General features: G+C 32.1%; 1 protein-coding gene across 2 annotated transcripts; it reads left to right on the top strand.

Annotated features, from left to right (window-relative positions):
* The first annotated feature begins 1276 nt into the window (after window positions 1-1276).
* Window positions 1277-13613, top strand: LOC148617951 (uncharacterized). Of its 2 annotated transcripts, none has more exons than XM_088585636.1 (9): window positions 1277-1325; window positions 4098-4141; window positions 5135-5250; window positions 6193-6356; window positions 6582-6609; window positions 7848-8058; window positions 8359-8538; window positions 9034-9153; window positions 9820-13613. In XM_088585636.1, exons 2-9 carry the CDS (start codon window positions 4099-4101, stop codon window positions 9978-9980), a joined length of 1023 nt encoding a protein of 340 aa, XP_088441762.1. In that variant the 5' UTR covers window positions 1277-1325; window position 4098; the 3' UTR covers window positions 9981-13613. The 2 variants fall into 2 exon arrangements, with proteins under 2 accessions (XP_088441762.1, XP_088441763.1); XM_088585637.1 differs by lacking the exon at window positions 1277-1325 and adding an exon at window positions 2064-2139.
* Window positions 13614-14856: the final 1243 nt, after the last annotated feature.

Genomic DNA, 14856 nt, shown 5'->3' with positions numbered 1-14856 from the left:
GACAACCTATTTTCAATTAATTTGATGTTAATTTTCCTTTATAAATGTATTGTTAAATAGACTTATCTATTTCTAATGCACCACACAGGAAAATTGTATGTTAACATATCTTAAGAAGTGATATTGAAAAATATGAATTTTCTTATTGAAACACCTGAAAATATTTTTCCCATTCATACGAAATACATATGCCCTTCATTTTAAACAGAAACCAGATAGAAAACATGGTTGTGAAAATACAGTTGAAATTGTATTTGTTTCAGGATGAAGATAATACATTTATATGATCAGTAATAACAGTTCATTGTGTCAATATTTGATAATAAAGTAATATTTTTTTTAAGAGTTGTAAACTACAAATGTATGTTCAATGAAGGGGAATATCCCAATTCTGAACTGATCAACTCTAGGCAATAGTCGAAAAGGAAAGTCTGCATAACATATGGCAATATCAATAGAATAATCGGAAAGTAAGAAACTACTGCTATGGTCCTGACATGGTACAGGCATGCCTGATCAAAATCGGGGGGGGGGGGGGGGTTAGACCAGGTTTCATAGAGTGCTGAGCCTCCCGCTTTCATTACTGTTGATTATTTACAGTATACACAAGAAATATGAGCTCTAAGTAGCTATTTAACTGACTGCTGGTAACATGAAATTACAACATTGACATACATGTAGTTAAGCAAGTGCCATGCAGAAAACATCACATACATTGTATGATATTAAGTTATAAACAAACACATAGAAAATACACATAATAGCTCATTAAACAAACACAAGCTTGCATATCACACAGCAAAGCACACATATATAAGCAAAATCAACTATGCATATAATAAAGACATATAGTTAAGCATTTTCACATATATGCATACTATTATTATTCTTAAAATAAAGAAAATCAAACTATAGTTAGTGCTATGCTACATGATACTGTTTACACATGAGATTAAAAAAACACAAGAATTATACAGTTATCATAAACTACAAAACATGTTTGTTTCCGCACCAGCTTGATGTCCTCATTTAGCAAAAAGTACTGCTGCTTCAAATTGTTTTCATATCTTATATAATGTAAAATCAAATTATTGTCCAGTTATCAAAGCATTGAAGTTTGCTGCATATATTCAGAAAATAAACATAATGAAAACTAGCAGTAGGATCTATTAAAAACTGTAAAAAAATATGGAACTACGGTGATGAGAAATATGGGTCGAATGAGCCAAGTGACGAATTAAACATCGAATTAGTCGATACGTCTCGGATTTTAACCATAGCAGGAAGAATATCTGGAAACCTGTCAATATATTTACAGTATAGAGGTTTGTTTACCTTTTTTGGAGAGCTTTTACACTTCATAGTAAAATATACAAATTTAAAATTCTATCTTTTTTTTTACAATTTATTTGGAAGAGTATTATCATGCCCTAGTATTGCCTTAGGTTAAGCTGATTCATCGTCAACTGAGTCTGAGAAGTCAGACACTGATTTCGAATGGATGTGACGGAGAAAATACAACCATAGGAGAGTTCTTCGTGATGTCATCACTTACCTGCGATTTGGTTTTGGTTGGCAAAAAATCCATTGAGTGGCATGGGGCATCAACTTTAAATCATCATAACTTTTTCATTTTTAAAGATAATTGAAAAATTCTTTTGGTTTCCAACATTGCAAATAAAATTCTTTTTATCCATGGAATTTTTAAATAAATATTCAGTAATTAGACTATATGTACACAACATTTTAATTATATTTTATATAAAAATAGAGGTTTACATATAAATATCACTTCAAATTTATTTTTGAAGTAAAAGAGTTATAAATTCACATAATATGAATTATTTTATCTCAGTGAAGCATTTTACAGAACCAAAATTGGATATAAAATAAAAAAGTTATAAAGTTTTGAAAATCTGGATTCTAATCATGAAATTATCAATTGTTTATTTAGTTGTTTATTTGCCAACCAATTTGACACTTAATAATTTAGCAAATTAGTGAATATGACATCACTATTGAGATTGGCGAACTCTCCTATACAAGACATTCTTGATCAGTTTTATGTTCTCTTACATTGGTTGATTACAGAGCAGGAAATTAATGCATATGTCATTAGAAGAAGATATCTCAAAAAGGGTAATGGTGTCTGTGGGATTAAAGGAACATTTTCAATAATTTCCTTTAGATTGGGCTAAATGTAGTCCAGTTCATCATGATGTTTGCTGAGGCGTTTTTTTTTAAATCTGACTTTTATGCCTCACTTACTGTTGAAGGGAGGTGACCAAGCCAAATAAAAATTAGCCTTTGAAGACAGCATAATTATTTGGACTAGGGTAAATGCAAAAATCTAAACCCGTTATTAAATTTTAAGTTTATTTTGGTGAATGTCGATTTTTTCAAAGTTGAAAGTAAATGAAATATTGTGGGGTAATTAAATTTTTGGGTCATGGCACTCATGGGTCAATGAAATTTCCAGAATTATGCATTTGTTTTCATCAAATGATAGAAACCTGGATAACCTACATGTACATTGCACATATAACTTTATGTAAATGTTTGGCAACTAAACCAATTTATAGGCATTGATAGACTTGATGTTGGTTATTACTTTGAATCAACTCAATGGAGTCCACATAATTTGTCTGTCCTTAGAACAAATATATTGTTACTTAACCAAACATTAATTAGTAAAACGGTTACTATTGTGATTTGCCACATACATGTACTAACTGGCTTCAAAATCTGATTCATATTTACATTTGAGTCTTATTTGATTGAATTTTACATGGCTGCATGCTTGCTTGTTAACACTCACCGTGCTGAATTGTTTGAAAAAAAAAAAATATCTAGATTTCGATATTTTGCAAACTTATGCGAATTATATGCAAATTAGTTGCATCATGGTGCTGATGCTGATTAATTTATATAAGTTAAAGGTAGGTGATCACAGGGTGGGGTGGATGGGATGAAGAGGTGATTATATGCTATGAAAATGTGTGTGTTGCCTGAAAATGGTGATCTTTGGTGTTTTCACCGGATGCGGTGCTCACCAGGGGCAAGACAGCGTCCAAAGTGCAATTCTTTCCAAAGCTTCCTCCTTCTTATGGTAATTTAAGCCAAAAATTGATAATTGCAGTTGTAAGTGGAAGGTCAAGGGTGCCCAGAGGGGTCACCGGATGCGATGCTCACCAGGGGCAAGACAGCGTCCAAAGTGCAATTCTTTCCACCGGATGCGGTGCTCACCAGGGGCAAGACAGCGTCCAAAGTGCAATTCTTTCCAAAGCTTCCTCCCTCTTATGGTAATTTAAGCCAAAAATTGATAATTGCAGTTGTAAGTGGAAGGTCAAGGGTGCCCAGAGGGGTCACCGGATGCGGTGCTCACCAGGGGCAAGACAGCGTCCAAAGTGCAATTCTTTCCAAAGCTTCCTCCCTCTTATGGTAATTTAAGCCAAAAATTGATAATTGCAGTTGTAAGTGGAAGGTCAAGGGTGCCCAGAGGGGTCATTCATTAGAAAAAATGAGTATTTTTTGCAATTTTTGGCTTTAGAGCCAAAATCATTCTACAGAAACCTGGTGAAATGAAGCACTATGGATCCATTCTGCTGCTGTTAGAGGCCGAGAATTGAGCCCTACCCCTAAAAAAAAAATCACAATTTTTTGTGGCCTCCTTAACTCATAACCTCTTGTTCAGCTGTCAAGTCCATAGTTTTGTTAAAACTCTGTATAATATACCTCATTTTAAAGCACATTCACTCTGCTTGCATATGAAATCAAATTGTGGTTTCTAAAGCTAAATATAAAATTGCCAGAACCCAAAAATCAGAGAACAGCCCATGACCGTATATATACGGTTCCTGCATGGTAAGGGTTAAATGCCATTACATGTACTGCAAAACCTGTCTAAAACAAGCCTCTTTGGAATTGTTTGGTTTAGGAAGGTGTTCGGTTTATACAGGTTCAAAATGTTTTGAATTTAAATTCAGAATGGTTTTGGACAGGTCATCAGTTAATTTAGAGTTCAGTTTAGACTGGTTTCAATGTATTTTCTCAAAGTCATTACATTTGTATGTATTAGTTTTATATTTGTATTGCAGAATGAATTCCATTGTGAAGAGCGGATATCTAAAAAGATATAGCAGTAAGTTATTAGTCTACAAATGGAATATTTTGTAAAGTAAAATTCTTTTTAACTTCATTTCCATATTAAATAAGGGTAACAACAAAATTACCAAACACTAAATCTGATCCATAATAAAGTCAAGTCCATAATAAATCTGACTGATTATACACTACACCACCAATGTTGTTGGTATCGCATTGGTCCTGACTTAGAAAAGGCATTTCAAACAAAATAGTAGGTTAAATTTAGGTTTTACAGATCACCAAACCTATTCCCTCTTCCATTGTGGCTTAAATATACCGGTGGTTATTAAATAGCATTTGCATGCTATGGTGTCATAATGGGTAAATCAGTGGTCATATCAATACAAGGAATAATTTACAAAAAGAAATCATTACTCAATGTTTTAGAAAAAAAAATTAGTATTTTTCAACCAAGGACTGATATCTGTAAAAGACTTTGGTAAGAAACCTTTAAATTCATTTCTTACATGTTTGTTAATTTTACTAGAATATTCAGACTGTGTGTTTGGCCACTTTTTAAAGGTCCACATTACTCTTTAGTGAATGTACACTTTGAAGTAGTATAGGCAGGATTGTAATAACTAAACAAGTTGTTACAAATATAACTTTCAATACCTTCATTGTACTTTTAGTTGACAACTAAGATATTAAAAAAATTGCCTGTGCATGTACAAATTCTTGTCTTGAATGAATATCAGTGACCCATCAAATATTTTGACATACTTATATTCATACATTAAATGATTAAACGAATTGTTATAATTTTTTGGGTATATTTGTATTATAGAAAAGTTAAGTTTTTTAATTGTTTTCTGATTTTTTGTTTGTTTTTTGTATTATTAACCTTTCAACACTATAAAAGAGGGAAGGTGTACTAGACACTGCTTTTTTTTATATTTTTCCTCAGTCAGTAAAATATGAATGGTGTTGTGTTACATGTATTTGTGTCTTTTGTGTTGTTTTTAAATCCAGAATGTTTTTTTTACAGAGAGTTTTTTGTCTGGAGGTTGGAATAATGTTTGGGTTGTACTGTACAGTGATAGCAGTCTGTGTGTGTATAAAAGACAAGGGGATAATGAAATCAAGGCAAAAGCTTTTATGAAGGTGAGACAGTTATGTTATTATATTTCATTCTTATACTCAACTTTATTACATTCCTATAGTTCTTAGTGCTATGGGTAGTTAAACCGCATACATGGAGATAGTCTTGTAGTAGCATGCTGGACTTGAGTGTGGGAGGTTGTGGGCTCTATCTCTCACTGAATCATTTCAGGGAACTTAAAATTGGTATTCACTGCTTCTCAGCTGAGCATGCAATATAATAGAAGATTGAATGTTGACTGCTTGGCTTGGGGGTCAGAATGATGTGTCTAAGTGGGTAAAATGGTTACCTGTGGCCTGTTACTTCTGTGGCATAGCATATTAAAAACCAGACTTAACATATTGACTAGTACTAAGCAGGGTCTGTTTGATTGATCTGTTGTTTTCTACCTGAAATGCATGAAATATCAGTCTTAGGATGTAAAACCACAACAAGCCAATCAGTACTGTGTATAGTTTCTATGTACGCTTGGTTGTCCAAACTTTCTTTTGTAGTGTATCAGAAAGACAAATATTGATTACAACAAATACTAATATATATAACTAAACATTTATGTGATGGGTCAATAATAAGCGTTGTGTGGAACTTCCCCCTCAGTCACAGATAACTTCCTGTTTATATGAGCAACAGCTGAATATCATAGATTTTGATATTTAACCAGAATATTCAGTCTGTGTAAAATCAAAGATATCCTTGCCCTATACAATGTGTTAGAAAAAAAATGGAGGAGCAGTGCACCCTCCTTTAAAGACCCAGGCTTATCTTATCCCACTTAGTGCCTTGGTGTCCCACTTCATACTTTCATATTTTGATAAATAGACAGAGTTCTAGGAGTAGACTGGTTTACTCCTATTTTGCTTTTAAAGTTTTTTCCAATTTTCTTTTTCTTAAAATTTTGATGATGACATTGATATCACATATTTAATTTTATTTTTAAATTCCAGGAAGTAGCCAAACATTTTGCATATGGAGAGTACACAGATGGGATGTTGGACAGACCAGATATACCTGCTGGTACCTCAGTCAAACAGTTACTGGCCATACCAGTTAAACCTAGTCATAAAGCTAAAACTCTCTGGTTCATATGTAGTAGTGATCAAGAACTTCAGTAAGTCAGTGTAATAGTTATATAAGGTTTAGATGCAAAATATGCATGGTCTTATGTAAGAACCTTGCAATATGTAAATTAACAAAATACTGTGAATATTGTCATAGTACATTACAGATAATTGATACATTGTAATTGTAAATAACACATTTACTGTGGTAATTATACTTACACTGTTGAATTTGGAGTAAAGCATTTATTGTCATGTTTTCTATATATTTTCAGTGAATGGATGAATGCTATATGTAGTACAGTAAGTATAGTATAAGTTGGTCAGAAGCAAAATTTACGTTCAGTTACACAGATCTTTAAATCTGTAAGTCCTACTAAACTACTGAATGGAGTTTAATGAAACTTTCACAGCATCGTTACTGTTCCCCATTTGTCAAGCTGTCCATCACACTTATATTGTGGAGGAAACTCCTCTGGAACTGCAGAATGGATTTTGTTCAAATTTTGCAGGATTGTTGGGATCCATACCTTGTTGATCATACTTCAGATTTAATGGGAGTAATGGGACTTGAATGTTTTTTTTCTGCTTTGAACACTATGGGACACTTTGAGGATGTAAATCCTATGACACTAGATTTTGTTCAAATTTAGCAGGAGTGTTAGTCTTTATTTTTAGTTGATCATATTTTGCCCAACAAATTTTACAGGTATTATGAGACTATTGAATTTGTACAGGCTACACTATATCAAACTTTGTGGATACAACTCCTCAGAAACCCCTTGACCGATTTATTTAAGTTTTATTACATTGTTAGTCATGATATGATGTTTATCATGTTGCACTGCCATTTTGATTCTACACATTTTGGAGGAGTTATGGGAATGGGTTGAATTTGTACATGATACATTATAGGGGAACTTTGTTGATTGAACTCCTCAAGAACACTGTACAGATTTTGTTCAAATTTTGCTGCATTATTAGTTATTTGTATTTGATCATATGGCCCATGATTTTTTAAAAGAGTAATTGGGTTTTTGTGCTTCAACTTTTTTTGCAGTGGTGGGGGACATATGGCTATACATAGCAATCTTGTAGATTTTGATCCAAAACAATTTGGAGTTTTCAAATCGCAAAACATTGACTTCGTCATCTATAAATATGGTACTCAGAGATACCCATATCTTATCTGTTGCTCCTTTTACACCACTGATTGGAATTCAATGTAACTTTCACAGAATCATCACTTCATATTTCTATTGTGTGCATCCTTTTTTATACCCCTTGCAACTAATTGGCAGCAAACCATAAGTTGAAAGTAATCACTCTCTCTTGATTTAAAAGTCATGTGCATTTTTATTTTTTTTGCTAAGAATGGGAGAAAAAAATTTAAAGAAGAGTGGCTTCTGTATACTAAATGTTAATTAAAGGCCAATGTACTGTGTATTTGGTATTTTCTTCTGAAACACTGATCACAGAATAAAATGGTCCAAGAACCAAAATATAAACTTCTTATGATCTTATGTTGAATTGTTTTTCAGTTACCTCCCCCTAGTGCTAAACCACAACAACACCATCAACCACAACCACAACAAATGCAACAGAGTGCTCCAGTCCATTCACAGCCCCCTCCATATTCCGCTGGACCTGCCCCTTATCCATCCGCCCCTGCACCATACCCAGGTGGACCACCTGGAGGACCTGGTATACCCCCTCCTGCATCAGGGCCAATAGGCTTTGATGGCATGGCAGGTAAGTAAAAAAAATAATTGTACTAAATATCTAGGGTTGACTAAAAACTTGACACACACTTCTTCATAACAAATTAATGCAATTTCATCAAGCAATTATAATAAAATCATTAAAAGTAACATCATGGATCATGGTAATTAGAAAATGTTTAAATGGACAAGTTGTCAGTTTTGATAAAATTTGAATAACTTTGTACATATGGATCACTGAATAATATTGGTAAAGATAGTTAAAATATCATTATTTAACTATTTGGGTGCAAGTACAAAAAGTTCTTTATATTTTCAATTGTCATTACAGGAGGTCCAGCCCCTGGAGGTTATCCTGGATATCCCCAACAGCCTCCACAGCAGCCTTACCCTCAACAACCTTACCCCCAGCAGGCTTATCCCACCCAGCAGTATGCCCCTCCACCCCAAGCAGCTTACCCACAGCAGGCCTATGCTCCACCTCCACAGGGATACAGTCAACCACCTCCTGGTAAGTTACAAAAATATGTATGATTAAGAGACTAAAGAAAAAGACAGTAAATTAAACGATATAGAATAATGTCAGTTTTGAGTGTCATCACTATAGCAACAAGCTAAATGTTTTTGATTATGACCATCAGTTGTCTAGATATTGTTTACATCATGAACAAGTACCCTAAAATTGCATAAGTGGTCTTTTCTCTTTTTAATATTTTTGTCCCTTGTTATACATGAAACATCCAAAATGTATACTGATTAAGTAATGTGTGGTTTAAATTATTTCTCCGCTGGATATGTTAAAATTTAAATTTTACTATAGAGGTTGGTACAGTTGCTTAAAACAAGAATTGTTTTCTCAATGGAGATTGCTAGGCAACCCCTCAGAAAGTTATGTGCATTTTTAGCCATTGGATTAGAATAGGAGAAATGTAATCGAATGTTGGATGGAGAGCTTTTTGTTCTTTAACCCTTGTTGTATTGATTGCTTTTGGTAATATTTTTATAGGTGCGTATGGATATCAACAGCCGTATCAACAGCCGTATCAACAGCCGGTTATTATACAACAGCACCATAAGAAGAAAGGTGGTGGTATATTGGGAAGCAATACAGGCAAAATGGCTGCTGGTAAGAATACTAACAGGATAATTTATTGGGAAGAATGAATAACCAAAATATGATCAGGAGTGCCATAGAATGTCTAGATTTAAAGAATGTGTGGAATTTAATATGCGAACGAGTCAAATCTTTATGCATTATTGACATAATTATCCTATTTATTATATAGATTGCCTCCATTATTCATTGCTTTTTTCAGTATTAGTTTTAAATTTTGTGAACAGCGGATTGGTATTCATGTTGTGATGTTTTGTGAGGTTTTCACAGGATAAAGTTTTAGAGTGAAGTTTGTGAATTTATTTCAGAGTGTGAATTATTGAAATTTTTTACACTCAGAATATTTGGTTAATCACTGCTATCTATATGATAAAAACATGTATTATTGTGGATTTTTTTTGGGGTTAAATTATGGAAATAATATAAAGTATAAGCTAGAAAGTCTTGAATATAAGAATGTATAAAACTAAAAAAGTAGATAAAATAATGTCATATAGGTTGAGTCAATCAAAAGGCAGAAGACATCACTGGTGACCTGGGGTTATATTTGAGAGAACCTGGGGAAGGAAAATATTACTTGGGATTCCAGGTTTCAGTAATCTGTAATGATTATGTCTTATTTAGTCATTCTATCATTTAACACAGGTCTCCCCTACTTTTTATTTTCTGTACTTTCAGGTGTGATTGGAGGAGCTGCCCTTGGATATGGAGCCAGTAGAATGATGGGAGGATGGGGTGGTCCATTTGGTGGTTTTGGGCTTGGTCGACACGGTAGTTGGAGTTCTCTCAGTAGTTTTGGTAGCTGTGGTAGCTTTGGAAGCTTTGGCAGTTTTGACTAATATTATTTTCTATGTTTATGCACTTTTTATCAAAAACTTTGACACCAGTCTGAAGCTCCACATAATTGTATTCATTAACTGTTTATCGGAGAATTTAGGTTATTTGGAATGATGTTTGTTAAATTGTGATGTTGAATGTTAAATTACAAATTTAAAAAAATTAAAATTGATGTGTGATTTATCTGAGCAAAATTGACACATTTTTTCTAATGGTTTACTACTGTAAGTAAAATGTGTCATTGTGTACTGTCCACATAGTTTCATGTCAAACTATACTATGACCTATTTTCAAACTAGTCTTGAACATTCTTAAAATGGGAAAACTGTCAGCATTGATTGACATATGTATTAAAATAGTGAAGAAAAAAATCACTTTTGTCAATGATATATATTGGCAGTAAACACTTTTTTGATGATTCTGATATACAGATTTTCAATGTACTTGCTTGATTATAACATAATTTTTATTATTTGAAAGCAATTAATCTTTTTCATTTATAAACATTTACTACTTTATTTTTCATCCTTCAGATATAATTTTTGAAGATCTGTTGGCTTACCTCTTTCATATTTGAGAGACTCCTAAAATTACAAGACTTTACTATGCTCATGTACTATATAACTTCATGGTAATACGGATGTAAGACCTTTTTCGATTTGTCAGTGATTGATGGAAAAAAAAACATCTTTAAAATGCCTGTTATATATCTCTTCATTTTCATTACATTGGATTTTTTTCTAGATATCTATGCATTACTAGTCTACATCAAGTCATTTCATTGTTTATTTATTGATTAAACACTTTCTATGAAGGTTAGATCAATATTATAACCCATCATGATGTGTTAAAGGGAAAGATTAGTTTTAATGATTTTTGAAATTCATGTGTGACCATATATTTGGGTGTCAATATTATGGCAGTTTGGAAATATGATTAATGTCTTATTGTATTAAAAGTCTATTTTATGGGTACTATTTTTTGCACTTATTTGTCCACTTAAAAAATACAGAAATCTAAAACACTGCTAAAATAGCAAAATAAGTACACCATGTCATTTATCATACTTACAGTATACACATGTATAATTAGATATCTCATCAAAACATGTGTAAATCTATACATGTAGTAAATGCCAGAATACATGTACAACTTTGATCTAAACTTTTGAACTATAGATATGCTGTTGTGTATATGATGTGTATTAGTGCTATAAGAATTGTTGTCTATTTTGACTTGTTTTATCACATTTTCACTGGAGATCTTTTTATCAATGTGTGTACTGTCTATTGGTTGTAGAAAGGAGAAATTAATCTACTAAAGTTTCTGTATTCTGAAGAATTTGATAGATATATATCGTGCATATGCAATATATTATTTTTTTTACAAAAACAAGAATTGAATTAGTAAGAATTTTCGACGCGTTTTCAAAATCAACTTCTTTGATAAGTTGAAATATTTACTGCATTGGTTTTTACAAACACAGGTGATTTTGCTTTTGTAACTCAAATTTGTTCATTTCAAGAAATAGAATCTTAAATTTTAGATGGCTAACCCCACTAATTTAACCATTTTCTGTAATGTGGTAAAACCAATTGCCTTTGCAAACACGCTGTACATTAAAGTAGTGTTGACATCTGTAATCAATCTCTTCTGATTATCTTTTAGTAAAGGGAGACAACTTACAGGCGTGATGAAAATTAGAACTAAAGGGAATATTTGTCATTGAATTTTTCAGACGTTATTTTTTTCTGCTTTTTTTGCGGCATTCCGCCATTCCTAATATGGAATTTTTTCAATGTATAATAACTTCCGATTTTGCCAATTTTCACTTTGTTGACCTTGTAAAATCATCCTGGATTTTTAAAAGGACGTGTATAGTGAATATCTAAGTTACTGAAGATTAAGTCCTGTATTTAAGTCATTTTATGTCCAGATCCATTTTGGTTTTGGTACATTTAATATTTTTTGGATTGATACAGGTTAAAGATTTAGCACTAACATAATCCATAAATGGCAAATTACAAACATACAGAGTAACTCATTGAACTATTAACTTCTAATGAGTCATGGTGAAAAAAAAAACAGTAAGTCTTTTCATGAATTCCTATTCAAAGTATTTTCTGAAATGCAGAAATGACGTTCATTACTTTTTGAAGTGTCAGTAATTTGAGGTATAAATTATTGTTTTAAAGTTTATTATAAAATGTTAGTTCATAAAGGTGAAGAGTTTATAATATTACTAGAGGCAATAATTCTTTTTCAAAGTTTGTATTTTAAAGTTTATATTGTAAATATTACGAATGATAGTTTTTTGTAGTTGCTTTTGTTATATATGATACAGATGTTTATTTCATGATTATTTATTTAAGTATCAGTTCTTCAACAATCTGCTTTTATTCAAATGTTGTAAATTATGGCTTTTGCCAAAAATACATGTGTACTAATATTTATTAACTCGTCTTCAAATATCATCTCCTTGTACAAGAGGCAAACTGTGAAATAGTTTTTCCAGTTGATACCAATATCTTCAGTGGGTTCTTTGCAGGAAATAAAATTTTAGTAGTTTTTCTAGTTAAGTAAAGTTGTCTCATTTAAAATCAAAATAAAAGAAATATATGTCATTTTGCAATACAATACTATAATTATTTATAATGTACAAACATATTATACAAGACATGTTAAAGTCATCCAAGTCGCACTAATGTCCCGATTATTAGGCTTATTATCCTGTTATTTATGTAACACACCAAAATTATAGACACTTTTATCAATGTTACTCAGTAATCCCAATCAGAATGACTCTGACATTTCCGCCACACTAAAAAATATCCTTCGATGCAGAAAGGAGATTTCTTCTTGAAAAATTTGCCAGAATTATAGTCATACACGACTCAAAGTAGTTCTATCCTTCAGGTGGCGTTAAAAAAATTTGGTTAGATATCATTAGAAATAAAGAACAATAACTCTATCAAGAATTTTGGCACAAAGCGAGGAGCTAGGAAAAAAGTAATGGTAAAAATTTCAACCAGTAAAACTACAATTTTAGAATCGGATAGGTCAAATTCCGGACAGATTCTTTCGCCTTGTGCCTCCGAGGTTTTTCTTTTGTGTAACTAGAAAGGCTGAGGAGTTCTGATTGTCAGTAATTAATCACTCAGCAGAAATTAAAATCCAGAAAATGTAGAACTAAGTGATAACTTTCCCATTGGAAACAAAATCTAAAAACTACATCTTTTGATATAAAACTTGAAATTATTTGTCTAAATTAAAATATATAATAAACTTTCAACATTTTTTTTCAAAATCTGTGAAAACTTTGCTATGGACTAAAAAGAATTATTTAAATTAATCTTTTAAAAACCCTATGAATACAAAATGTATAACAAAAGGGAGACATGTCTTGAAGTTTCCAATTTAGTTTTATTCAGATCTTTAGAATGTTCTAATGTTATACCAAATAGAGGATTCTGGTCTTAACTTCTGCCTTATAATTATGCGAAGTAGTCCCAGATACAGATTTGGTTAGAAATAGTTTATAAATACACTAGTAACTTACATTCAGGTTAATGCTTTTGTGTACTTTGTATCTTATGTATTGAGTGTATGTTAATAAAACAAGTTGAAGTTTTGAAGATGTTTCTGATTATTCATTGTTTTGTGATCACTGTGAACTTATTGATTTTTATTCCCATCCCAATAAAGTTGTGATAAGGGTTATCAATACACTACTAAGACAATCAAAATTACAATAAAGTGTCAATGAAATAATGATATTTTTTACCCTAGTTGGGTCATTTTCTCTTTGACATATTATCTAAATCCATTCTTGTTATATCCAAAAGTGCTCTGTTCATGTAACCTTTGAAGTGTTTACGGTTAGTGAATGTCCTCAGTGGCTTCATGGTTTCTTGCTAATAACAGAAATTTTAAATATATTAAATAAGTTGTATAAAGCTGTAATCTGTATATAGAAATATCTTGAAAGCTCATCTTATCAGTATATGACCAAACTTCTAATCATTCCTTCCAATAAGTGCTGAGCAACTGGAAAAAGGAAAGTTTCCCAAAACCTCATATGTAAAAATTCTTAAGTTGCTAGGAAAACAGGAAGTAGATGACCTAGAAATGGGAGACACAATACAATCATCATGCTAAATTCAAATCATTCCTTCCACTGGATGGTAAGAAATTTGCGATGATAAATTTCCCAATACAGCACATATAAAAATTCTAAGTCACTCAGAAAACCTAGAAAGATGGAAAGGGGAAACATTGTACAAGTCATCATGTGTAAACCAAAACTCTAATCAAAGACTAGACGCAAAGAAATCTGTGATGGAATATTTGTTAAGGACGGACTGAGAGACAGACACCCCCACTTTTCAAGCGGGGGGTATAAAAATTTTTTGCATGACATCTTTATTTAAAAAAAATTCAACCCCCAAAATGTTTTTGCCATGCTTCACTCAGCCTATAATCTATTTACACCCCTTTACCTGAATCCTGGACATTCAGTTTTGTAACACATTCTAGAACCAAAATCCAACAATGGGGAATTTAACTTGGTAGTTCATTTCTATCATCCAATATTAGTTTTCAAATAAAGATGTACTACAGCAATAATTTATCTCCGTTTTAAGCTGGAATTATTATTTTTGACAAGTGTGTTACATCTTTACAAAATCTATTGGAAACTGTAAAAGAAGAGTCCTTTATCTGGGTGAAAATGCTACTAACTTTGACCCAATTGTGTCATAGTACTCTTGACTTTAAACCATGCAGGTGTCACTCTCTTGGCAGAAAAGCAGCAACTTCCAACATTAAGGAGGTAGACCTAGGGTAAGGGACAAATCACTAGAACGTTTGTATTCACCA

Source organism: Perna viridis, chromosome 5, assembly GCF_037379345.1.
Source record: "Perna viridis isolate PV_CMFRI_1.1 ecotype Kerala chromosome 5, ASM3737934v1, whole genome shotgun sequence".
NCBI lineage: Eukaryota > Metazoa > Mollusca > Bivalvia > Mytilida > Mytilidae > Perna > Perna viridis.
The sequence above is the reverse complement of the archived record's forward strand: the minus strand, read 5'-3'. Positions and strand labels throughout refer to the sequence as shown.